Source organism: Drosophila elegans, unplaced genomic scaffold (genome assembly GCF_018152505.1).
Source record: "Drosophila elegans isolate 14027-0461.03 unplaced genomic scaffold, ASM1815250v1 contig_149, whole genome shotgun sequence".
NCBI classification, from domain to species: domain Eukaryota; kingdom Metazoa; phylum Arthropoda; class Insecta; order Diptera; family Drosophilidae; genus Drosophila; species Drosophila elegans.
In genome coordinates this window covers 2,648,677-2,673,323 of record NW_024545513.1, presented here as the reverse complement: position 1 = coordinate 2,673,323, position 24,647 = coordinate 2,648,677, and the positions used below count along the sequence as shown (strand labels likewise).

Genomic DNA, 24,647 nt, shown 5'->3' with positions numbered 1-24,647 from the left:
AAGGCTTACGCTAGTTGGTTTCCATAGCTTCTTTATTAATTTTTAGAGGTAGGCGTCATTGCTTGAATTTATTTAGTTTATTGATTCAATTAAATTCAACTTTGAGCAATGCGTTTAATTAAAGTCAAGTCGCAAGATGAAAATGGAGGCCATCTTTGTCCCACGCACAGTGCGTGGACTCCAGGGGCGAACAGGGGTTAATGGTGGGGGTTTGTTGAACCCACCGACAACAGAAAAGGGCAACAAAAAACTACAGTGTTGTTTTTTTTAGTCATGTCTTTTTGTTTTTGCACTGTTCACGGCCGGAAAACGGAAGCGCCTGTTTCGGTATTGTTTATTATTGTCTGCATTTATGCTGCGCTGCTGCCCATTGTGAGAATTATGAATGCGCGTTTTATGGTTATGGGCTAGGGACTATAGGGAATGCCATAGAGAATGTTGTTGTGGGGGAATGTTGTCATATAGTGAATGGCATAGGGAAATATTATGGAGAACGGAGAATGGAACTTGCGGCTAGAAAACCCAAAGCGGCGAAATGGAACGACATGGTGACATTGCAATAGGAGCACCAAAGGTGTCGCCTCCAACTATCGCCACATGTCACACATGGCACGTACACTTTCCAAAACACCAGCGAAATTGGCAGTTACAGAGTCGATACAGCTAAAGAAATATTTTTTAATGACCTCAAAACAACAGACATCTGTAAAAATATAGAGCAAAGACATATTTTCTTTATAGTTGACTTTAAACACATAACTTTAAAGATAAATGTACCTCAATATTTTGAAATTTTGTTTTTTAATTCAAACCGAATGCGAATAAGGTTTTTTTTACATTTTCTTAAAATATTATTTATTTGTTATAAAATAGTAAAATATATGTTTTCAATTCAAAACATATCCAATTTTGGAAATAGCTAAATATCGAACATTTTTTGAGATTAGGTACATATGTACTTTCAAATATTTTTGAGATACACATTTAGATTTTTCGATAGACAATATGATATTGAGAATTTAAAAATTTTGATAATTTGATAAGATATCCTCACAACTTTTGTGTTTTTTTTTAAATTTACTATTCAGTTAAGAAAACTAGGTTGCCTGAATGCAGTTTTTCCAGTGCATCGCCACATATTCATCACTCACACACACCGATATGGACGCACCATTAAAGATCAGCGACGGTGACAAAGTGCGTCCGGTTTTCAAAAAGTGTCGGATGCAAATGTGCAAAGCGACTAAGAGTGGGTGAAGGAGGAGGAGGGGGAGGGGATAAAGACGAGGAGGAGGAGCAGTACGGATAAAGAGAAGGAGAAGCCAGAAGAGAGATAGAAAGAAAATAAATCGAATTGGGAGGGAGAAAACAATATTGGCAATGCACTTTTTGCAGGGAGGGAAATTGAAAATCGAAATCGAAACATGTGCAGCGGTGGAAAATGGTTCTGCTTCCACATTTTCCACTCTTTTTCCAACCAGCTGCAACACCATAAAGTGTGAAATGGAAAAACACATAAAAAAAAGCAGGAAAAAGAGGGGGGGGGAAAGAACAAAACATATGCTGGCGGCCCGTGGAAATACGGCACAGTGGGTCACAAAGTGTTAAATCATTAAAGTACGAAAAATATTAAAACGAGACGGAAACTCGTTAAATTTTCCATTTCGAAATTTCCAGAATAAAATTTAATTTAATGGGAACGAGAGGACAATTAAATACACGAATTTAGGTTTTCCCCTTTCAAACTGGAAAAATTAAAAAGTTGAGGATGGGAACTGTTATGCAGATACCTAAAAACTAAAATTTATTTTATGTAGAAAAAATTCACGCATAGAGCAAGAGAAAGTTGGACATTTTAAAAGTAAAAATTGTTTCTATAAGCTTAAATGTTCCAATTAAAATTGAAAATCTATACTTGTAACATTTAGGTGCGAAATTGTAGAATACATAATATACTTTAAAAGAAGTGAACTATCTGTGTTTAGTATTTAGATAATGAAGCCAGATAAAGAGAAAACAAACAACTGCATTTATAGTGTTCCTTGGCTGGCTGAAATTTAAAGAAGTCCCTTTAATTCGACACTTTCGGACTTTCGGGAACAAGATCTTCAAAGGCGATTCTAGAGAATTCCTATGGGGGTTTTTGCATAACAAGCGCTATTGTGTTTTTTGTGTATTTTTGCCAGTGAAATTCGAGAATGGCGAGGAGTAGCCTTTATGCGATTCCCCAGAACGGCGTCATCCATCTTGCACTTGATGCGAGGCCATTTAATGCCCGACGCGAAAATAAACTTCTCAGGAAGTTTGCCACCCACCGAGGATGCAAAATGAAACCTCTCTGGCAAATAAAACCAATTCCATTTTATTCATTTCGCTTGGTCCGCAAACTGATGGTCGCCAGTGTATAGTAAAAGTATATGTCCACATCTGTTTGCTTATTTGTTGACACACAAACTGCAAACCAAAGCAGAGTTTTATGCTTTAATTTTATTCTTTGCCAATGTTGTGTTGATGTTTAAACGAGCTGTCTGCAGATGGGAGAAAATGACACCCAGATCGTTTGTTTTTATGTTATCCTGCGTTTGATTTGAATGTTTTTACTCTAAAAAGAGACTGGTAGCACAAAACATACAGCCTTTACTTTATTTTATTCACTGCAATTAATATAATAGTATTTGGTAAGATATAATATTCTTTTTTACTTTTGTGTGCAAAATGTTACATTTATTTTAGACTCATATTTGTGGAGATCAAATATTTGCTTTGCTATTTTGTTTAAACATCATATTTTACTTGAACTTATTGTATTATAATATATATTTATGTATATAATTTAAATATTTTTCTCTTAACTAACTATGCTATGGCGCCTAAAGTCATTGAAGAATAATTAAATGAATGCTTTTAATTCGACTGAGTTGTCTGCAACTGGAACTGAGCTCATTTTTTGGAGTAAACAGTTAAAACAAACAAAAAGAATAACCGGCAAAAAAAAAACAATTGTTAGGTGAGCCGGCTAAGGCAACAAATTAATATAAGGCCATGACAACAATCGTGCGGCGAAAAAACAACAAATTTGAGCTTTACAAAGCGCAGGCGTCGCTGCCAATAAAATCCAGCCCACCTAACGCAATAATTTAGCAAACATAAAAATAACAAAATGAGTATAAAAAAAGACACATGCGGCGAAAACTAGCCCCGAAAATCGAATTGAAAATGCTCTAAAACTGATTGGAATATACAGATACCGATCAGTACCATTCAAAGTTAATTTAATGTTGGTCATTATTTAATGGCGATAAAAAGCCAATAAATTACAGTCTGAGCGTGAAAGTTGCTGCATTTATAACTTGTGTACTAATTTGAATACAAATTAAGTACAATATCGTTTAGATTTAAATAAATTAAATTTACATTTTACAACCCTTAACAAAACGACAAGTAATGTGTAGACATTCATTTGAAAGTGTTTATATACAAATGAAGCTGTAGCTTATTTAATTCGATGAGTGTTTTAAATAAAGAGGTCTAGAAATGCATTTTAATTTGGGTCAACTAAAGTTTTTCTATTGAAAACATAGATTTCTTCGGATAAAAAATTTAAATTTAAATTAAACTTTTTAAATAATTTTATTTATTTAAAAATATTACATTCCCTTGCAACAAATTAATTATATTTAATCAAAGTTATTTAAGGTTGGAAATACATAATTTTTTAGCTAGCCAATTTTTTGTGTTCAAGTTTGGTCAAAATAAATAAACTTTCTACACTTTTTAAACTTTTTTTTTTGTCTATGTATTTTAAATGTGTTTTATATTGTCGAATCTCAACTAAATTCTGCCCTCATTCCTGGGATAGTGAATAAATGGCAATATGTATTCATAACCCAAGTCAAACGTTGATTTTCGACTTGAACTTCGCTTTGCTTTGCTTTATTTTCCGCCTTCCTTTGTTGTTTGCCCTTTTTTTTGTGATCTCAGACACGTTCCACTCGCGATTGAAATTTAGTAGCCCGAAAAAAAAAATGTGTATAAAAAAGGAATAAAAAAATACAGCGAACTGCCGGTAATATAAGCCTCGAACAAGTTCTCGGGTAAATAATTAAATATGTATCTTGGCTTTTTATATTCGCTGGTTATTTGTGTATTTAGCCGGGCCATTCATTTACTGGCCTTGCCATTCCCAGTGATGCCAATTTGAGCAATTTACATAATTCCAGTCGCTGGGAATGGGTTTTGTGGCCCAATAGTAACTACTTTTAGACGTCATACGGCAGACGGCGGAAATTCACAGGCATTATTCAGTAATAACAATCCGCTTTCCACTTCTGAGCCGCTGATTTTCTTTTTAATTTTCAATTTAATGTAGCTGGCTTTCAGTTTAAGTGCGCTTAAATGAAATACGCAAACGTGAATTTGGTAAAGAACGTAAGAAATTTTAAATTTCAAGATATAGTTGATTTTAAATAAGAAAACACGAACTGAAATGCAAATGTAATAACTTTAAACTCAACTTACGAGATTTTAGTAAATGAAACTGTCTTTTAAAATGTACAGTGTTTGTTTTGCAAAAAAACAAATAAAATTTTCCTTAAAATAAGAATTAGGCTTATTTAAAAAGAACCAAGTGGAATGTGGATTATGGTCTGCAGGACAATTGTAAATCGTTATTATAGCGGTTAAAGCCAGTTCGGAGTTCAATGCTGTTGCAATATTTTTTAACAACTCATCCTTTTCTTTTTGGTATTCTATTAAAAATGTATTGATTTTTTATTCGACTTACTATAAGGCTTAGTATTTTTAAACAAAAAATGGGAATTTTTGAATTTTTTAAACTAAATCAAAAGGACGATTTTAATCTGTTTATATAGAGGTTAAAGCCAGTTCGGAGTTCATTGCTGTTGCATCGCATTGACAGCCACGCCCCAAAGAAAAAGGCAAAAGAAACGCGCAACTGAACTTTCGCAACCACCCTACCCCCTCCCCCACCGTCCACCTTAACCCCCCGGCAGCCGCCGCCGCTTAACCCTCAGCAGGCACAGCCACAACAACTGACCCACTCACTCGAGAATCCCTCTCTTTCCCGCCTGTCTGAGCTGCTTTTTATGGAAACCGGCTAAATTCCATTTGATTTGGAAGTTGGAAGTCGGGCCAAGAGCCAAAGCCTTGTCTTCTTGTCATCATTTCTTGCCTTGCCTTGCCTTTTCTTTTCTTTCTTTCTCTGCACGGGGAAAAAATATTCCCACATATTGGCCATACCAAAAATGCATTGCTGATCCATTAACATATTGCCATTCTTGGGCATTTCGTTGGTGGGATCTGAACTGGTTTTTTCTTAATATTTAAGAAAGTATGTGGTCTTTATCGTAACTGAGACTGTATATCTTAGCTTTTGGATTAAGAAGTTTTTTCTTATTAACAAAAATGTTACTTTTTTTTTGCAAGAAATAAGTACTATAAAAGCAGTCAAAAACCAACTAATTAATCTTATCTTTTGTTTAGTCTCCCTTTTTAAATAGCTAAGGTATATTTATCTTAATCTCTAGATTTAGAACCAAAAATATAGGGTTCTAAATCTATGTAAACTTGATTTGGCATACAAACTCTTGAAAGTTGAAAGAAAAACTTAAATAAGTTTAAGTTATTTAAAAACAGTATATATTCCGTAATGTATTTTAAAAATGTATATATTTTTTTTTAAGACTCTCTTGGGTTTATATTGTTTGATTCTAGGAATCTGGTGAGAGTTCTCTAACCTTTTAATTATTTAAACTTAAATTAAAGAACTTAAACATTATTTAATTTTTTCTTGATACTTGAAAATGCAAACTAAAACCTACTATTATAATTGAATAAATTCAAATTATTTAAAAACTGTATATATTCCTTTATGTATTTTTAAAATTTATACGGATTTTTCAGACCTCTATGGGTTTATATTTTCGGTTTTGAAAGAATTGTGAGAATTGTCTAGTTTTTTAGTTTCTTAAACCTATTTAAAAGGGTTTAAGTATTAGTTACATTTTTTTGTACTTGAGTAAGCAAACTTTACTTTCATAGAAACTTCTGGATGTGATAAACCATTTTTGTTCAGTGTACTGCAATTCACTCGACTGTCAAGGGCGTTGGGATTCTTTTTTAGCAGCTTACAATATCGTATGGATTAAATTGACAATATGTAAGCCCTCCAGGATATAATATTTATGTGTATTTTAAGTGCAATTAAAATAAACATAGATGCAATGCTGCGCTTACCTTACAACTTCCTGTGTCAACTGTTGCTGTTTGTTGTTTAATTCCTTGAAATTTGCACAGTTTTTATCAAATTTGCATTCAATAATAACAAAACAATAATAAAAAAAAGCCGCGCAAACAAACAAACAAACACACACACACACACACTCTAGCGCGTGAAACGAGTTTTATTTGCTGCACACACCACAACAACAACAACGACTGCGAAAAGGAAACCCCAATCAGCCAAGGATAAAATGCGATTTGCAATTAAATTCCGTCGCTCCGCCCGCATCGTGGGCACTCTCTTTTTCCTCAGTGTAAGTAGAAGGCAACAGGCACGCCGTTCGGAAAAAAAGAAAAGAAAACAAGACACGGAGAGTTGGGCGCAAAAAAAAAGGTAAATAAACGCACGAAACGCCGCCGTCGATGCGTTGTCTTTCGAAAGCCCGATTGGTGTGACCGTAGCTCAATTAATTATTTACACCGCTTGGGGTCATCCCGGAACTATCGAATGTACCGTCGATAACTATCGAAACGAAAATCGATTGCCTGATAATTTAATTATGCTTATTAATATCATTTTTTTAAAGACAATCCCTAGCAGTAAATACGTGTTTCAATATTTTTAAAACTAATTAAATTTTTAATTTTAAATTTTTAATACTAATTAAAGACCAATTCATGTTTGGTCATTTATTTTTAGCAAAATACATTTACTTCTTAGTATTAATAAGTTAATTTTAAAGTATAATAAGCTGCTCGTTCATTTTTCTTCATTAAACTAGATGTTACATTTGTAGTGGGTTCAAATATACGTGATAATCAAGTTGTAAATACTTTCTTAAATAAATAGAGAAAACTTGTTCAGTGCAAATTTCTAAATATAAATAGTGTGGACAAAACCCGTGGTTGGAAACTCTGGAAACTAAAAAAACAGGCGCGCTTTTAAAATGATTGTATACATTATAACTCAAATGAAAATACCATTATTAAATAAGCTTGATAAAAAAATATCGTTAGCAAGATAAATGTTTTCGTTATATTTCTGCTTGTGCAAAAAAAGCAATTGCGCTTTCAACACTGAGACCAGTGTGAATTAACACTTATTCAACTTCAAAAAAGATAACGTTTTCACATCACTAAGAAGTACTGATAAAAAGTTATATTTTTATTTTTTTCGCTTACTTTAAACGTTTAAAGAAAGTAATCTGAAAAATGCCGGTGAGTAAGAAGTCACCAATATACTCGGAGAATAAAAATATAATACACAGTTGGATGACTAATTAATGACCAAATAAAAATTATTTTTATAACCCATATTTTTGTTTACATGAGACGTGAAGGCCTTTCACTCGGAGATTGAGGATTTCCAAGGATTGGTGGGTAATATGGCCATTTTACCATTGCGTACACAAATCCGAGGACCAGCGCCCAACGTTGATATTCCCAACGATATCATCGATGAGTCACTGTACTTCTGGAAGTCGAACATTTTCTTCCGCAATTACGAAGTTAAGGTTGGTAACTACTAAAATATGAAATATAAAAAATATATTTAGAATACAGTTTAAACTTAAAAAAATCAGCACAAAATCTTAAACATTTCAAAGAAATGATTATTATTTAGGGCAGTGTGAATACAGCTATGTAAAAGTAAATATTATGATGATAAATCCGAAAGGCGTGTTATCTCACAACACCAAAGCCCGTGTCGGAATGTTGTCACAATAAACTAAATTGCTAAGTTTATTTTATAAAATATTTTTTAAATACCCTTTTTTTCTTAGCTATTTTTTATTTTAACGGTTAAAAGTTTTTATTAAAGTTAACATAGTAAACAAGAATATGTTGTCTTGCAGTAACGTAGTTTTTAAATATAATTTTGAAACTAATAATTCTGAACAACTATTCGACAATTTTATTTGATTTCTATATAACAAAATATTAATACTTTACTGATACTTATGGTTAATGAATTATTTTAAGACCCTCAATTTTTATGAAAGTAAGCATGGTAAACATGAAAATTTTACCTTGCAGTAAAATGTAATAACATTTTTTTTTTATGCATTCAATTTAATTTCCATATTAACATAATTTTAAATATTTTACTTAATACGTGTGACTAATGAACCATTTTAAATCCCCCATTTTTCGAAATTTTTTACGATTACAACTTAAAATGTTATTATTTTGTGTCCCTCTAACTACGAACTACTATAAACCAATTTACCATATCTAATCGCAGTCGGAAGTGGACCGGGTGCTTATCTACATAACGCTGTACATAACCGAATGCTTGAAGCGTCTGGCCCGCTGCTCGAGCAAAGCGCAGGGTCAGCAGGAGCTGCATAGCCTGGCCATCTCGCGGTTCGACTTACCCGGCGATCCCGGATTCCCCCTGAACGCCATATACACCAAGCCCGACGATCCGGAGCAGATGCGTCAGTACTTCCTGCAACTGCGCCACGAAACCGGATCGCGACTGCTGGAGAAGGTGTTCGATACGCCGGACGGCAAGCCCAGCAAGTGGTGGATATGCTTCGCCAAGAAGAAGTTCATGGAGAAGAGTCTCTCGGGACCGGGAATGTAGAAAAATTCACCATTTAACGCCCTTTTTTTTGTACTGTGCACTGGTAAAGGATAAAAGGATTTCAATGCATTTAAATATTTAAATTTTGTTTTTGGAAGAATTTTTTTTTATATTTGCAAAAAAAATTTAGTTTTAGTATTTTATTTCACTATTTTTGTAATAGGTTTTAATATCTGAAAATGTAAATTAAATTAAAACCATACTCAACTTTAATATAATGCATTTAAAACAAATGGGAACCATTTTTAATTAAAATTTGTTCACATGAATTCTAAAATTATAGAATTTTGTATATTACTTAAATATAAAATATAAAATGTTGTATTCAAAAGCCAGATATTTATTATCAGTGTAAACATTTTAATCTTCTCACTAAACCAAGAAAATACTGCCGATTTTGAGAAATATATAACGAAAACAATATATGTATAACTCTGCTGTAAATGCTAAAAATAAATAAACAATGAAAATATTTAATTTTAGTTTTGGAATCAAAAACAATTTATTGTGGTTTTTTTTTTTAATGATTTGTACGCTTTTAAAAGCACACACATTTTTACATTTAAGGCAAACTTAATGGCTAGTAGCGGTATTAAACATTGTTGCTAAAAGCTAATAAATACTTTATATAAATCTTACAATATTTATAAAATCGATAAAAAGCATTTTAAACATATTATTTTAACGATAACTATTTTTAATTTCTCTGAAACAATCAAGGACAGAGATGGGTAATCAATTATTAAAAAGTTTTTTTTTAGCAGATCATTTTCTTTTATAATTCTGCTTTTTTGATGTTGAATGATAATAAACATTTTTATAGATACATACAAATGCACAGCTTAAGACTACCAACAAAAAAAAAATTGAAGAAAAAAAATACACGATATAGGGATAAAGCTTAGAGTAGAGCACGGCAATGCATTCACATACAGTTTAACAGGAATGACAGCATTATTTACACAAAACATAATACTTGCTAGCGACGTAAGCCTACTTAAACTCCTTGACAATCTCCACGATGCTCTGGTAGGTCCCCGTGACGATTCCCAAAACAGCCACCGTCAGGATGAGGATGTTCTTGATGTAGGACCACGCCCCCAGAGCCTTGGGCACCGGCGCCCTTGTCACAAAGTCGATCAGCACCGGAATCACGAAGGCCAGACTGGTGGAGCACAGTGCACCGATCAGCGAGATGAACAGATTTAGTTTGGGAACGACCAGCGCAACGCCAACTAAAAAAGTGTTAGAAAATGGCTTAAAATCGGGTTGTTCTAACTGAGGTTTGTACATGAAAATAATCTCAAAATATACTATTCATAATTATCATTCACAATTCTTTAAATCTTTAAAATCAACTCAAATGGGAGTTTACAAAGCGGTTAATATCGTCTTTGATATAATTCAGATTTATGCGACAAATAATCTCTAAGGATATAATGCATAATTATCAATATTATTGTGAATTAAATTCTTTTAATTCGGAACACCAACTTACACGTCATCATCACCATAGCAAATCGCAGGCACACCTGCATGGTAATGGGATACTTTTGAGCACAATCGTTGGATCGCTTGAGTGGGGGCCACAAGATCTTTATCATCACAAAGAATTGGATGGGATAGCCCAGGAAAACGCCCAAGGCTGCCACCACTTTAACCACCTGGGAAAACCTGCAATAAGATCGACAATTATTGAAAGATATTAACAAATTTAGGACATCGAACACGGCAATGAATTAAAATCAAAGCGAAAAATATTGAAATAAAATAAATATAAATAGGATTTTTTTCTTACGATTGTAACTGTATTAAAAATACAAGTTGCACAAGCTTGTTACATTTTTGACTTGCACTACTTACACTTCCTCCACCACCAGATTGAGTGTTATGCTGCCGGCGACATCCTCGCCCCATCGCACGTAGCTAACGAATCCGGTGAAAATGAACAGGGACGTGGTGAAGAACATCGTGGAGTTGAGCACTCCGAACCGGGTGCTGAAGTTCTCCGGCCGGCGCATTGAGTTGCGGAGCGGCAGGATCAAGGCGATGCCCTCGTAGGAGAAGAGGGCGGTGCCGAAGAACAGGGACAACTGGGCCCCGCCGGTGAAGAGGTTCCTATCGCCCACCGGAGGCATCGGTCCGTCCGAGAATGCAATGGTCAGGGTGGCGATCAGTCCGAAAAGCAGCGCCACATTGGCGAACAGCGACACCGGCGAGATGTACTTCAGGTTGGTCATCAGCGACGGAATCATGGCCGGCAACAGAGTGATCAGCATCACCATGCTCATGCCAATATCGATGCCATTCTGCTGGAGGACCTGCAAACAATCATTTCGTGGGTTTTACCATCAAATTCGGCATTTTTTTTGTGAAAAAAGGATAACTACATTGATCCCTTTTTCCGTAAGCGTATCGTCACTCACCTGGTGAAGGTTCTCCGTGATGAAAACGAAGTAGATGGCACAGAAACCGAACTGGGTGACACAGAGGAACATTTCGACGATGAGCTTCATGACCCTTGACATTTTGCGCAGGGGGCGTGGCCCGTACTCGAAGCACTTCTCCACCGTTTCCGGATAGTCGAGGAAGTCGACGCCCGGCGTCCGTTCGACGGCCGAAACGGATCCGCGGATGAGCATGCGTTCGCAGTGGACGCACATCACGGCGATGATGGGCAGCAGGATGGTGGCGCCGGCCAATCCTCCGTTTTTAAAGCAATCGCCCATGGCGAACAGTCCGGCGCCCACGCTGCCCTTGAAAAGATGGGTGGCCGCCTCCAGTTCGCTGGTCTCGTGGCCACGTCGACGCACCGGATCCCCGTTCTCGGGATCGCCACTTTTATCCAGATCTTGTCCCTTCTCCGGACTCTTCTCCTGCTTCTCCTGCCTCCCGGTTATTTCCAGTGTTCTTCCCATTTCGCCGGCTGCTTCGATCGCTTTTTGATCGCTGCGCTGCTGCTGCTGCTGCTGTGGGTTAAATGCAAAATTTTCAGTCAGTTTGAGGTTTTCGGCTTCTCTTTTCCCAAAATAAGCTTTAACGGGTTTAAACGAACAGATAAAGAACGAAAATCATGCACAGTTAGCATTCCCTTTATTCTAACTGCAGCTTCTTTGTCTCTCTTTTTCTGCCTCATCTTATGACTTAACCCTAGAAAGTCCACAGCCGCTGCACCGTTTACAACCAGCTCTATATGTTTAGGTGCAAGGAGCGAAAATAAAGCAATGTTTGCATTCCCTTTACTTTATCTGCAGTTTCTTTGTATCTCTTTTTCTGACCCATCTCATGCCTATACAATAGAAAGCCCACAGCCGCTGCACCGTTTACAACCAGGCTATTTTTATTTATCCAAGTTAAAAAGCATCTTTAAATTTTAACCCAAAAAAGTTGACGTGTTCAATCATATTCTTTTTTTTCTTTTAATTCTAATAATACTCGAACCTAATTAATATTTAATGAAATAATTTAATTACCTAATTAAATAGTTTTTTAATTTATTTAATATTGTATTTAAAACAATTTTCAATGCAATTCAATTACACAACTTAAAAAACCCATATAATAGCAAATTTTATAGATTTTAGAGGGAAATAAACGAGAGTTATGGGCAACAATACACTTATTTTTTAAGTATTCAGTTTATTCTGCAGTGTACTTATGCAAATATATCTGTGTGCGCTGTACTTTAAGCATTCAATAACATAAGGCCTACCATTTCATTCATAACAATAAAAAACGCTGTCGCATGTTAATGGATTGACCATTGGCAACATGTTAATTAAGTCGAATAAAGCGTTGAATCAATAAATAAGTTAAATTCATTATAATTCACATCGCTCTTAGACTAGTTCATGTCAATGTCAGACTTTTTGTTTGCAGAATCTAACATACGTGGTTAAAAAGCTTTTTTTTATTATTATATAAAAATTACCGATTTTCTAACAAAAGAATTTTTCACAGACTAATTTTTAAAAACAAAAACTAAAAACTTAGTAAAATAGACAGTTTAAGGTATGTATATTTAAAAAATTGCTGCCCTGTCTTTATTCAAAAGTTTCAATGTACAACAAGTGTTAAAGGCATTACAATACTTAAAAATAAGAACCCTTTAGCATTTGCAATTTACGACTTTTTAGACTAATTTGAATATCCATAAGTTGTTTCACACACTCAAAATAAAAACTTATTTTTATTTTATATATAACACTTTTAGCAACCGGAAAGTTGGAAATTAACCCCATCAAGGCCAAACACTCAATTATTCACAATTTGTGTGGAGTTATGCATATTTTTTCTTTTTCTTGTAACTAATCAGACACAACGGCGCAATTGGTCATTAAAGTTTAAACAGATTCCGTAGCATTAATTATAGTTAGCCGACAACCGATAACCGAAACGTATTAAATATCTAAATGTATTTATTCAGGCGACCAGCGATGTTCACCTGTTGATATCGGCTAGTAAGTACCGCTGTGGTATCGCCAAATAGCAAAATAGTATTAAAAATAGTACGAAATAGGACCGCTCACGGCAAGAACTCAAACCAGACTCAATGCTCGAGTTGGCCAACAGAAGCGAATAGCAAAAATTGCAAAAAGCTAAAGTCGAAAAGCGAAGAAAATAAATAGAAAAATAAAAAGCGGCCTGTGTGTCTGTGTGAGCAATGCAAAAATGCGCATAACGTTAACCCCCTGCACTCGTTTCAAAAAAAATATACCCCTCTTCCTGATTGCATTTCGAGTTAAAAAACGCTTTGGATTTTCCAATAACATGCTCATTTTATTAGCTTTTTAAAACCCGATTTCTTATCATCGGGTTGGGATGAAAAACTCAGGTGCACTGCAAAATTTGATGCTTAAAAGGAGATTGTAAAAAAAAAAATATATTTAATAAAAGCACATTTAAATATAAACAAAAACTGTAATTGCCAAAAAAAAAAAATTTTTTAATTTTAAATTTTAAAAAGCTAAGACAAAAATTTTTGAAGAATAGTAAAACCTTTTCTAATATATTTATATCTGTAATAGTAATTAAACAAGTTAGGTTATTTAAAAACTCAAAAACATAAGAACAAAATTTTATAAAAATTTTCTTTCTTTTCTTAAAATATTAAAATCTTAAAGTGTCTTGTAAAATGTTATCAATTAAATCATATTAATTAAGTCAGAAACATATTGTTTAGGTATGTCCCATGGCAAGTTGGGGTTAAGAAGCGTGGGAGAGTGAGGGAGTGTGAGATCTATTACGATCTGATTATCCACAATAATTTCGAAAGCTTTTGTAACTGGTGTAGCCGACTCAACGTGGTTACAAATAAATCACTTTCGCTCGAGGACTTGTCTCATTCTGAGTGGAAAATTACCATGGAAATGCATTGAACCGAAGGGAGGTGCAAAATAGCAGGCAGTCACTCATCGATAAACGATAAGATAAGCCTGGTTTCTTCATAGATCAATGATTAATTAAAAAGGTACTCAATGATTAATAAAGATCTCTAGATAAAAGTAATTTTAAATATTGCAAAGAGTTGCTGTAACATAGTTCCCTATTATAAAATTCCCACTATATTAACAAGGTAGACAAAAGAAAACATTAAAAGCAATTGAATGTTTAATGTACTTGAACCAATTTGTATGCCAAGCTCAACAAAAGTTGAGAAAAAATCCCCTTGAAGCCAATTTACTTTCTGAGAAAATACATATTGTAAAGATTAAAATCAGATTAACAAAATAAACAAAATTGTTAAATTAGCCAAACAGTTAATTGATGCAAATTATTTAAATTGAATAGTGCTCTTAATTAATGCAAATTAATTTTTTGGTTTTACCAGGAAAAATATAAAATGACTTTCTACAAAGCGTTGAATGATGTGTTCAAATCAATTATAATTTTTATTAATGTTTAATTGTTTATATAATTATGTTAATTATTGGAGCTCACTGGAAAAATCCGCTTTAAGTTTAACTCAATGTTTGTTTCTTTTAAACTAATTACCTTGGCTTATTTAATTATTATTATTAAATTAAAACCTAATGTAATTAAAATCGCTTAACAGATCAAAAATATGAAAATACCTGGTTCCAATGTAATTCATGGCTATCATATCTAAAACATCTTAACAGTAGTAACTAATTTGGTAATTATTATCTGTTGTCGTCATGCACTGCTAGCTTAGTTATTTACATTATAAAATTACATAAAAAGTGAGTGGAAATTAATTTTTTATTTTTTTGCGGCACGTGATTTAAGTGAGATAATTAATAATTATTTCGTTTATTTAAAGTAAAAAAACCTGCAGTCTATGATAAACAAATCATATATGTTGGCAATTGCTCGGTAGTCGACGTATACTTGAAAACATTACTTATTTTAAAAGAGAATTTAGTGAAAATAGCACAGCCAAAAGCTGACAATTCATATCGTTTTGTGTATTTCAACTTAAGTGATCTCTATTTATTTAAAGGTACTATTGCCGAGGAACATTTATGGGCAGTAAAAATGTTGTCATTCATCATAAAAAAGTTAGTTAATTTATTTATTTGCTCGCTGAAGGCTGTGCGAGTGTGTTTTTAAGAGTACAAAGTTGTATCCGTAACGCTGATTGCGTCATGGCATTGGGATTGGGTTCTCATGAAAAGAAAATGGTTGTTGTTCCGCCGGCAGGAAGTGGTTTGATCAGGTTCAAGGATCCCCCATACCCCCCGTTTTCCCTCGTTCCACCTGCCGGAATTCGACTCGAATTTTCGACTTGGTTTATTACACGGCACGTGCCCATCGCATCGAATTCTTGGGTGTAGCATGAATATTATTATACCTAGTATATATATGTAGCTTAAATGCAGCGCATTCGTGACCATTACACCTTTGCCTTAACCCCCGGCAGCCCCCTGGGGCCACTGAAGATGCACGGAAATTTACCGCCTTGATTGAAGAAGCGCCAGTTAAATGAATTGCACGGAATCAAAGTTCTCCGGTCGGTTGCTGCATCTCACTTCTTCCAATCAACCCATCGATAGATCGATCGATGTTTACGGAATTCAGCAATTGGATTATATAAGGGGTACTAAAAAACAAATGCATAACAAGCTGCAGGGGCGTCGTCATGGGTTAATATAACTCTACATAATAACAATAAAATTAAAGACTTTTTTTGTATTAAAGATAATTGAATATCTTTTAAGAACATATTTTTGAAAAAAAAATATATATATAATGGTGAAGAACATTTTATATTTTAGTTGTAATTTAAAAAATTTAATAGCTGAAAATTAATTTTCTTTAATCAGTTTGTGGTAAATTCTGATATAATATTAAGCTGGGTAGTAAAACAATGTTTATAATATATTCGTTTAATATTCTATTTTAATTGACCCCCTATTTGGTGCGCCACTGACTTCCGTCATGCATATCCAACGACATTGCCTGCAGTTCCATTCATCGTTCGAGTTGAAGGTCGTTCGCAAACGGTTTTGATTAGATTGATTTGGTTCGGATCGGATTAGATTAGTGTAATTCCCATACAGGGAGATAGAGCACGAGATATGTTTCCCGGTATGGTTTATAACCAGTTTCTTCCAGATGAAAGCGAAAGTTATCAAACGCTATCTATTAGAATACCGATTTATGGATTCTTTATAAACGGGGTCAATGTCAAAGCTAATTTGGTAAGTCAAATCGCTGCTAGATTAATTCAATTTGAGCGAACCCGTTCTGCCACTTGATTCGTAATCGGGCCATTTATTTTATAACTGCTTTTATTCCAACTTTTTTGGTAGCAAAAAAATCGGCAAATGATTTCTGATTCAGCACAAAAAATGGTAGTACTTAATATATTACTCAAATGGCTTATGTGGATTCCTTGAGAAGCGCAGAGAAGGGCACTCCTCTATGATTTCCAAATAATCATATTATATTTCCCCCAACAAATATTTCCCTCAAAAATCCATTTTAAACCAAAACATTGTTTTGTCTGGTCACTGCATAGACTTGAAAACCCAAAAAAACACATCTGTCAAGTTCTTGTCACTTTTTACGATGACGTCAAAACGAACGTCGCATCGTTTATTCTCACTTAGTGTCTATAAAAAAAAAATCAATTATAATAAGTAAAATGCGCTGCACGCTTACTTAGACACAAAAGGAGGCACTTAGATATACTATATATATGTATGTGTGTTTCTTTTGTTAATAATAAATTCGCCAAACATGTTATGTATTTATGTAAGTAATTAAGGATTAAAAGTAGGTACATATTATATTGCTTCATAATGTTTTCAATTGTGACATGTCGATAATACTCCTAAAATAGTGTAGCGATCCGTTAATTTTGCATAAATATTTTGGTAATCCTGTTAATATGGTTTGCTTTTCTATAATATCTAAATAAAGCTTTAATATTTCTGATGAGGTTTTGATATCGATGATCTTCTGATATTCCTGTAATGTTCGTCTCAGGTAACTTATTTTATTCCTCATATTTTTAAATTTTTATAATGAATTTATAGTGATCTTTTTATCCATGGGGGAATTGGAATTTTATCTAGGATGAGCCTCTGCCCTTTTTGTAATCTTTTATAAACAATGTAATGATTATCTAATGATCCATGACTTTTCCACATATGCCATTTTAGTAATTATCAAGTTTCCCATTCTCATCTCATCTAAAAGTGGTACTTTTAAAATTATTTCTTGTAACCTTGGCAAGATCAGCGATGATTCTTTGATGATCATAGTTTTAAAGGTTTATCCTTTGCGTTTTTAAAAAGTTGATGGCTTAAAAACGTAGTTTCTAACCAATCTTGGAAGATCCCTTAGCTGCTTTAAAGATGATACTGTTGTGATGAGTACTGCTTTTCTTGTGCTGCTTCGTTAATGGCGATCCTCAACGATTCTCAAGCGAAACCTAGTCCTCAGTGCAGCTCCTCCTCGCCAAAGTGCTTGACAATTTGCTTGAGACTCTCGTAGGAGCCGGTGAAGAAGCCCAGCATTGCCATCACCAGGATGACGAGGTTCTTGGCGCAAATCCAGACGCCTGGACCCTTGTTCTGTTCACTCCTGGCGATCAGCTCGATGACGGGCGGAAATACCAGGGCCAAAGCAGTCGAGCATAGAGCGCCGATCAGCGAGATAAAGAGTCCCAGGGCCGGGACCATTTCCGCGATGGCAACTGCAGGAGAACCTTTCAGATTTTCCATTTAAGATGGTCCCACAAGCCGGATACTTACGGGTCAGCAGGACCATAAAGGTGCGGAAGCCCAGCTCTCCGATCAGCGATCGTCCTTTGATGCCACACATTTGCTTGGCATTGGGCCACATTATCTGGATGGCCACGAAGAACTGCAGCGGATAGCCCAGAAGTACGCCAGTGGAGACCATCAGCTTGACGGCCTGGGCCAGACTGCGGATGGTTAAGAGTCTCATAGAATCATAGGGTGATCTAGGTCCAGGAACCCCCCGCTCCACTCACATGGTATCACCCAGATTGAGGGTCAGACTGCCTCCAACCTGTTCGCCCCACTTCATATAGCCCACGGATCCGGCGAACATGAACATGACGGAGACGAGGAACATGCCCACATTGAGCACACCCAAAGGTCGCTCGAACTGGTGCGGTTTTCGCATGGCGTTCTTCAGCGGCATCACCAACGCAATGCCCTCGAAGGCAAAGATGGCGGTGCCGAAGAAGAGGGCCAGCTGGGAGCCGTTCGTCCAGAGGGCGCGTTCCTCCACCTCCGGCAGTCCGTCCTTGAGGGCATAGTACAGGGTGATGGCCAGTCCGAGGATCATGCAAACGTTGGCAAACATCGACACGGGCGTCAGCCACTTGAGGTTCGTGATCAGCGAGCTGAGGAGCACGGGTACAAAGGCCAGCAGCATCACCAGATGGACATTCATGTCAATGTCGTAGGCTTGCAGGATCTTCAAAATTCCCAACATTGCATTTTCCGTTTTCCATTTTCCATTTTCCATTCTCACCCAGACTCAACTCACCTGCTTCAGATTCGTGCTGATGAACACAAAGTAGATGCAACAAAAGCCCAGCTGGGTGACACAAATGAAGATGTCCACCAGACGTCCCATCGTTCGCGACCAGCCCCTCAACTTCGGCGGACCATTCTCGAAGCACTGCTCCACCGTCTGCGCATAGTCCGCGCATACTGAGTCGCCCCTGAGATCCCGCATCTTCTTGGAACAGGTCACCAGGACGTGTTGGCAGTGGATGGAGACCACCGCTATCACCACAGTGAGAAGTGGAGCCACCAGCAGCCCTCCGTTCTTGAAGGCATCGCCCATGGCGAACAGCCCGGGTCCGATGTTGCCCTTGAACAGGTGCACGATCGTCTCCAGGTAGCTTGAATTACAGGAACAAAGTTCATCGTGGGATTTGGGGTTTTCTTTGGCAGCATTAACTGGATTAGGCGAATTACATATGCAGATTGAGGGATAGCAACTCTTGGACGATGTAATGTTAGTAGGACATTGTAGAAGAATTTTAGGTAAGGCTGGAACACGGGATCTTTTTAGGGGTTATATCCATAAGAGCATGTAGGTTTTAGGAATTCAGTTGTTAGTCATTTGAAGGAATTGGGTACGATCGTTTTCACATAGGTTAAGTTAAAATTACACATATCATCGTGGCATTTAGGGTTTAAGGGATATTGAGGAAAAGTAACTCCATGACAAAGTAATGTTGCACCAGTAGTTGGTTATAATAGGTGGATTTTAGGTAAAGTTGAAACATAGCATCACTATAAGGGTTATATCACAGGTAAAATCAGGATTGAAAAGGCTGGGGGAATAGGTAAAGCACTGATGACTTTTGCTTAAAGCTGGAACTAAGGATTTTCGTAAGGTGTTGATGTGTTGAATTGACTTTAGGAATATAGTTGTTGGTCATCATGAGGTATTGGGTTTTGGGGAGTAGTTGGATTACGGGTTTTCCGATGGTTGGTTTCTTGGCGAAGAACTGAAACCTATGTTTATTCCATGATGGGGTATCATTGGGATCGAGGTTAGTAGGTGAAATCCGCCGAGTTGCAAAATAAATACTGATCAATTGACTTGACGCTGGGGATTCGGGAGTGTTGTTGGGTTTAAATTGGTTAAAGCGTTGATTGCCGATAGTTTGCATAACAGGATGGTGGTTAATTCATAATAGTTGTCGTAGAAGAATACAGATTACAATCGTTGATAATATTTTGGTTGAACGATGTTAGTCAAAATTGTTACATTATTAGTTTATCCAAAACAAGTGGGTTTAGGTTAGTTAATTATGACAGGAATATATTGGAGTTGAGATAGGTGTTGTACCTCAATAAGAATTAAGGTGATCCATTTTAAGGTTGCTTTGAATTTGGTTAACATTTTCGATAGCTTAGAGATCAGTGGTTAGTAAGAGTACTGCTTAATTTAGTTTATTTGTTATTTGCAGGTTGTTGATTGGGTTGGGATTAATATGTTGGTTACGAGGAGCAAGCGGTTGTAGTATAGCATAGTTAGTTTGGGGATTTTCCACAAGCATCCATACCTTGTGGGCGGATGATACTCAGCATCGTGATCCTCTTTCTTGATGACCTTGGGTGCAGTTTCACCTGTCGCTCCTCCATCCACAGTTTCCTCTTTTGGAACTGTCGCAGTCTGATTTTTCTCTAGCTGTGCTGGCGCCTTTCGGTTTAGATTTAAAATTTAAATTTATTTAGTTGATAAAAATATATATAAATATAAATTAAAACTGATATTGAAGTCATATAAAAAATCGCCTATCGTGAGAAATTTTGCACGATTTCTTGGTAAAACGTTTTTAATTGATCGAGAAAAACGCAATCCTCTTAATTGTTTTCGCCTGTCAATCTCCATGATCAAGTTTAAAGACGCAGATCTTATCGGGGGAATCACAAATCAACACGTGCATATATTTAATTCCACATGACTGGAGAATTTAGTGCTGTAATTAAAACAATCAGGAATTTCCAACCCAGAGCGACAGATGGAAAAGTTCTCTCAATACCGATGATAAGAATGCCTATAGTTTTGGGATAGTTGGGGCCACAAACTAAATCAAAGCGAATTAAACGGATTCATAAAAGCCAAATACAAAGCAAATGAAGTGCTATCTTTATCTTTATCTATATATAGTGTCGGCTAGATAAGTGGCCTTTCGATGACACCTGAACGTCTGCCAACAGACCAACCGATATCTATGTCTATAGCACGTGTCCACCGCAAGCAATCGCAGTTCAATGGGTCTAATAGAATTTCGAAGATAAACCCTAAGCATTTTAACACTTAAGCATTCCCACTTGATTACTTTGTAGTATAAGTTTCAATTAGATTATAAGTTAAAGTAAAGTGCATACAATTAAATAAAAAATACTGAGCAATATGTATACACTTTTGATTCACTTAACTCTACTTCACTTATTGAAGATGATAAATTATATATTGGTGGGTCTAACTGAAAATCTTAGATAAGCCCAACGCATGTTAAAGTGTTACCATTGTCACTAGCTAACTTTATTGTTTAAGTTCCAATTAGATTATAAGTTTAAATACAATAAAACAATTTCTAAGCAATACTTTACTTATTGAAGATGATTAATTTTATATGTATGGCTATATTTTTTATTTGCCCTTATCTAAAATTGTAAATTTGCCTCGTTTAATAAATTTTCAAGCAATTCGTGCCATGTAACATAATCCTATCACGTTCCTGTGTTATTTATTTGATAGGTAACTGCTTTCCTGAATAGGAAAAACCCACGTTCATTCACTATATTCAACAAATGAACGATGACTTGCCATCAACAAATTATGACTGCAATACTGAACATATGAAGTATTAATTGGGATAGATGGCAAATGATTTATGGGCCACTTTGTCAGTTGCATTTCAAATGAAATTGTCGAAAGTGTCGAAAGCGTTTTTCAATCCTTGTTGCCAACTATATGGGACGATATAGTATCTATAGACGAGCTCAAGTGAATCTTAAGTGTCGTAAATAACAAGCTACTTATCGCCAAACTGATTTTACTTTCGCTCTGGAAATGCTAGTTTAGATTATCGTCCCACATGTGGTATACGCAATCTGCTGGAGGACATGGCGCCCTGACGTATACGTGATGTCTAAAAGGCTACTTCAGATATTTAATTGGACTAAAACCTTGTGTAAATCTAGACAATTATTTCCATTGCTTATCGGCAGCTAAAGTATTTGAGACAAGGTATGAATTGTTCTTGTCATACACTGCCCATAGAGTATTATGAATATAGAACAAAATACTTGAGGAAAAATATCAATTAACAAATAATGTATACAAAAAGCATTTCAAATGCTTAAATATTTTTTATAAGGTTGCTATAGAGTATTAAAAGAGGCGGTATTCTAAATATTGTATTTGTGTTCTGCTAATAATTAAATAGGAAAAAACTATAAAGGTTAGCCATGGGTATGGCAAAACCGGGGGGGGTTTGGTGGGGGGCGTATAGTACGAAGTATACCCTTGAAAATCTCCAACTTTAATCTAGACCAGACTTTTACCGTGGAAAAGCAGACTGGCATGTCGTCAATTGTTGACAGATAACATCAGATAGAACAGCCCTCAAGTGCGTGGTGGTCACCCCCCCTCCACCCACTGCCTTACCCACCGCCTTAGCCCATGGCAGCCCCCATTGGCAAACTGTCAACAGGGCCTCACTGATATATATCATTTCACTTCTGGTTTTTTATTAATTTTATTTTTGTGCTTCTTGAATTGAGCAACGTCTTTGAGTGGAAAATTTTCCACGGCTGATGGTCTGGACTGTTCTTGTCGCTTTTGTCGAGGGTTCACTGCACTTCGAGGCAACACAAAAAATGTTTAATTTCTCTTTTATTAATGTTGCCGGAAATCTGACAAGCGCAAAAGGAACCTTGATTGGCCTTTATTGGCAAAGCTTTTGTCCGCCGCACAAATGCATTGGAAAAAAAGATTCCACAAAACGTGATATATTTACTTTGAAGGCATCGAATGATTTTATTCTATTTATAAACAATAAAGTATTGCATTTCATATGAAAGGAAATAAAAAATGTATTTACTTCATTTCTATTTTATTTAAAAAAAGGCATTCTTAATATTTAATTTTTCAAAGATTTGTATGTGGAATTAAAGGCAATTTCGTAGATATTATGCATAGTCCCTTTAGACAACGTTTTAAGTGCACAGATAAAGATAGAAATAAATATAAAAAGGTGTTCGGTGTCTGACCCAAAACCAGTTCTAACCTTGATCAAGCCAATGCATAAAAGTGTGAGATTTTCATTTTCCATCATTTGCATTTTCAACGGCATAAAAAGATTGAATACCTGAGGCGCAACTAGGTAAAATGCAGGGGTGTGGCTTAAAGGGATTTTTACTGCCATAAATAATTGGTAATCTTTTATGAAAGATAAGTGACAGTAAAGCCATAAATCCAAGCCAAAAGATAAGCTGGAATTTCGCACTAATCAATGATTTCATTTAACGGAAGTTTATGTCAACATTAGGAGTATGGGCCATATAACGTATAGGTTGTGGAATTTTAATTAATGTTCCTCTAGAAACTTGCAGAGTTTTCTTAAGAATATAAATTATAATAATATTATAACAATTATTGATTTTTGAAAGATCAATTCATTCTTTTAATCTAAAATGGTTTAGAATTTTGATTCCGATTTTCTTAAATAATTTAATTTGTTAATATTATAGATCTCTAAATTATGAGTGTTTAGATATTTTTGTATGTTTATTGAAAATTTTCATTGTCACATATTTGAGCCCCCTTAAAAACCAAACTTCCTAGTCATTCACATCTTTTCAATGTTTATACAATTGTTTGCATACTTAATGAGTTTCAACGAATATTTTTATATTCGCATTCTATTGCTTTATTGCTGTTATTATGCCGGCTTATCGCTATTCCCTCCTGAAAAACTTTGCCAACAACTCTGTTTTAAGCAAAAATAAAAAATGCATTATCTATATTTGTTAATATTTTGTTTCTAATTTTGCACTTGAACTATTTTGTATTTACCAAAAGGAGTTTTGATTTTTATTTTTGATTTTTGCCTTTGAATTTGAGTTTTGTTGTTGTTTGACAACCGGCAAAATTAACTCGTTTTGTTGTGCGTCGTAATTATATTTTTGTTGCCTCTTTTTTGGTTCTTTTTTTCTTGGGGTTTCACTTTTGCGTTTTGGGTTTTCTTTTTTTAGGCATGTGTCTTAAATTTAACGATTGCAATTTAATTACACACCTCGGCATCCATGTTGTTATTGATGTTGCTGCTGTTGCTCTTAGTCTTTTTTGTTGTTGTTCACCCAGAAGTCGGTCAAAAATTAAGCAAAACCAAAGCAAATAAAAACAAAAAACAAAGAAAAAACAAACGTAATTTGCCTGTTCTTGATCTTAATGATTTATTTTCGTAGCCTGCATTTGGCTACCGATCTGCGTGAATGTCTTTTACTTTTCGAGGATGCGAATGCGGATAGGCTCTGGGATTTTTTAGCAATTGACGATCTGTTCACTGTGTGTTAATCGCTCCACGAAAAATTCAAGACTGACGACCGGCGACAATCGTTGGGTTATTCGGACTGGCCGCGCGAGTGGGAGTGAGATAGGTGCTGATACACTTGCAAAAAAATTTCCTACTTTGGTATTAGCTTTGTTAAAAATTCGAAAAAATTTATATCTCCTTGGTAAATAATTTTTGGTTCACACAATATATTTCTTTTGAATGCAAGGTCTTTAAAATAAATATTTTAAATATTAATAAATAGTAGATTTAATGACTTAAAATTTT

The 24,647-nt window shown here is 35.4% G+C and overlaps 4 protein-coding genes across 7 annotated transcripts in view; 1 reads left to right on the top strand and 3 right to left on the bottom strand.

Moving 5' to 3' along the window:
- The window catches only part of LOC108137287 (pleckstrin homology-like domain family B member 3), a 30,366-nt gene extending 23,679 nt beyond the window's left edge, over window positions 1–6,687 (bottom strand). The window contains exon 1 of the mRNA XM_017258902.2: window positions 6,256–6,687. The gene's annotated coding sequence lies outside the window, so the exon portion shown is untranslated. The remainder of the gene's footprint in view (window positions 1–6,255) is intronic.
- Window positions 6,688–7,334: 647 nt separating this feature from the next.
- Window positions 7,335–8,973, top strand: LOC108137242 (actin-related protein 2/3 complex subunit 3). Of its 2 annotated transcripts, none has more exons than XM_017258822.2 (3): window positions 7,335–7,458; window positions 7,581–7,754; window positions 8,486–8,972. In XM_017258822.2, exons 1-3 carry the CDS (start codon window positions 7,453–7,455, stop codon window positions 8,828–8,830), a joined length of 525 nt encoding a protein of 174 aa, XP_017114311.1. In that variant the 5' UTR covers window positions 7,335–7,452; the 3' UTR covers window positions 8,831–8,972. The 2 variants fall into 2 exon arrangements, with proteins under 2 accessions (XP_017114311.1, XP_017114312.1); XM_017258823.2 differs by having other exon boundaries at window positions 7,370–7,458; window positions 7,573–7,754; window positions 8,486–8,973.
- Window positions 8,974–9,302: 329 nt separating this feature from the next.
- LOC108137292 (proton-coupled amino acid transporter-like protein CG1139) lies at window positions 9,303–24,214 on the bottom strand. Of its 3 annotated transcripts, none has more exons than XM_017258910.2 (5): window positions 24,102–24,214; window positions 11,257–11,799; window positions 10,694–11,151; window positions 10,329–10,504; window positions 9,303–10,065 (listed from the first exon to the last, which is right to left on the bottom strand). In XM_017258910.2, the coding sequence occupies exons 1-5, from the start codon at window positions 24,111–24,113 to the stop codon at window positions 9,824–9,826; spliced, it is 1,431 nt and encodes a 476-aa protein (XP_017114399.1). In that variant the 5' UTR covers window positions 24,114–24,214; the 3' UTR covers window positions 9,303–9,823. The 3 variants fall into 3 exon arrangements, with proteins under 3 accessions (XP_017114399.1, XP_017114400.1, XP_017114401.1); XM_017258911.2 differs by having other exon boundaries at window positions 11,257–11,796; window positions 24,102–24,211; XM_017258912.2 differs by lacking the exon at window positions 24,102–24,214 and adding an exon at window positions 13,275–13,387.
- LOC108137293 (proton-coupled amino acid transporter 4) lies at window positions 16,847–24,212 on the bottom strand. Its single transcript, XM_017258913.2, has 6 exons — window positions 24,102–24,212; window positions 20,358–20,494; window positions 18,821–19,181; window positions 18,297–18,748; window positions 18,055–18,227; window positions 16,847–17,996 (listed from the first exon to the last, which is right to left on the bottom strand). The coding sequence occupies exons 1-6, from the start codon at window positions 24,111–24,113 to the stop codon at window positions 17,740–17,742; spliced, it is 1,392 nt and encodes a 463-aa protein (XP_017114402.1). The 5' UTR covers window positions 24,114–24,212; the 3' UTR covers window positions 16,847–17,739.
- Window positions 24,215–24,647: the final 433 nt, after the last annotated feature.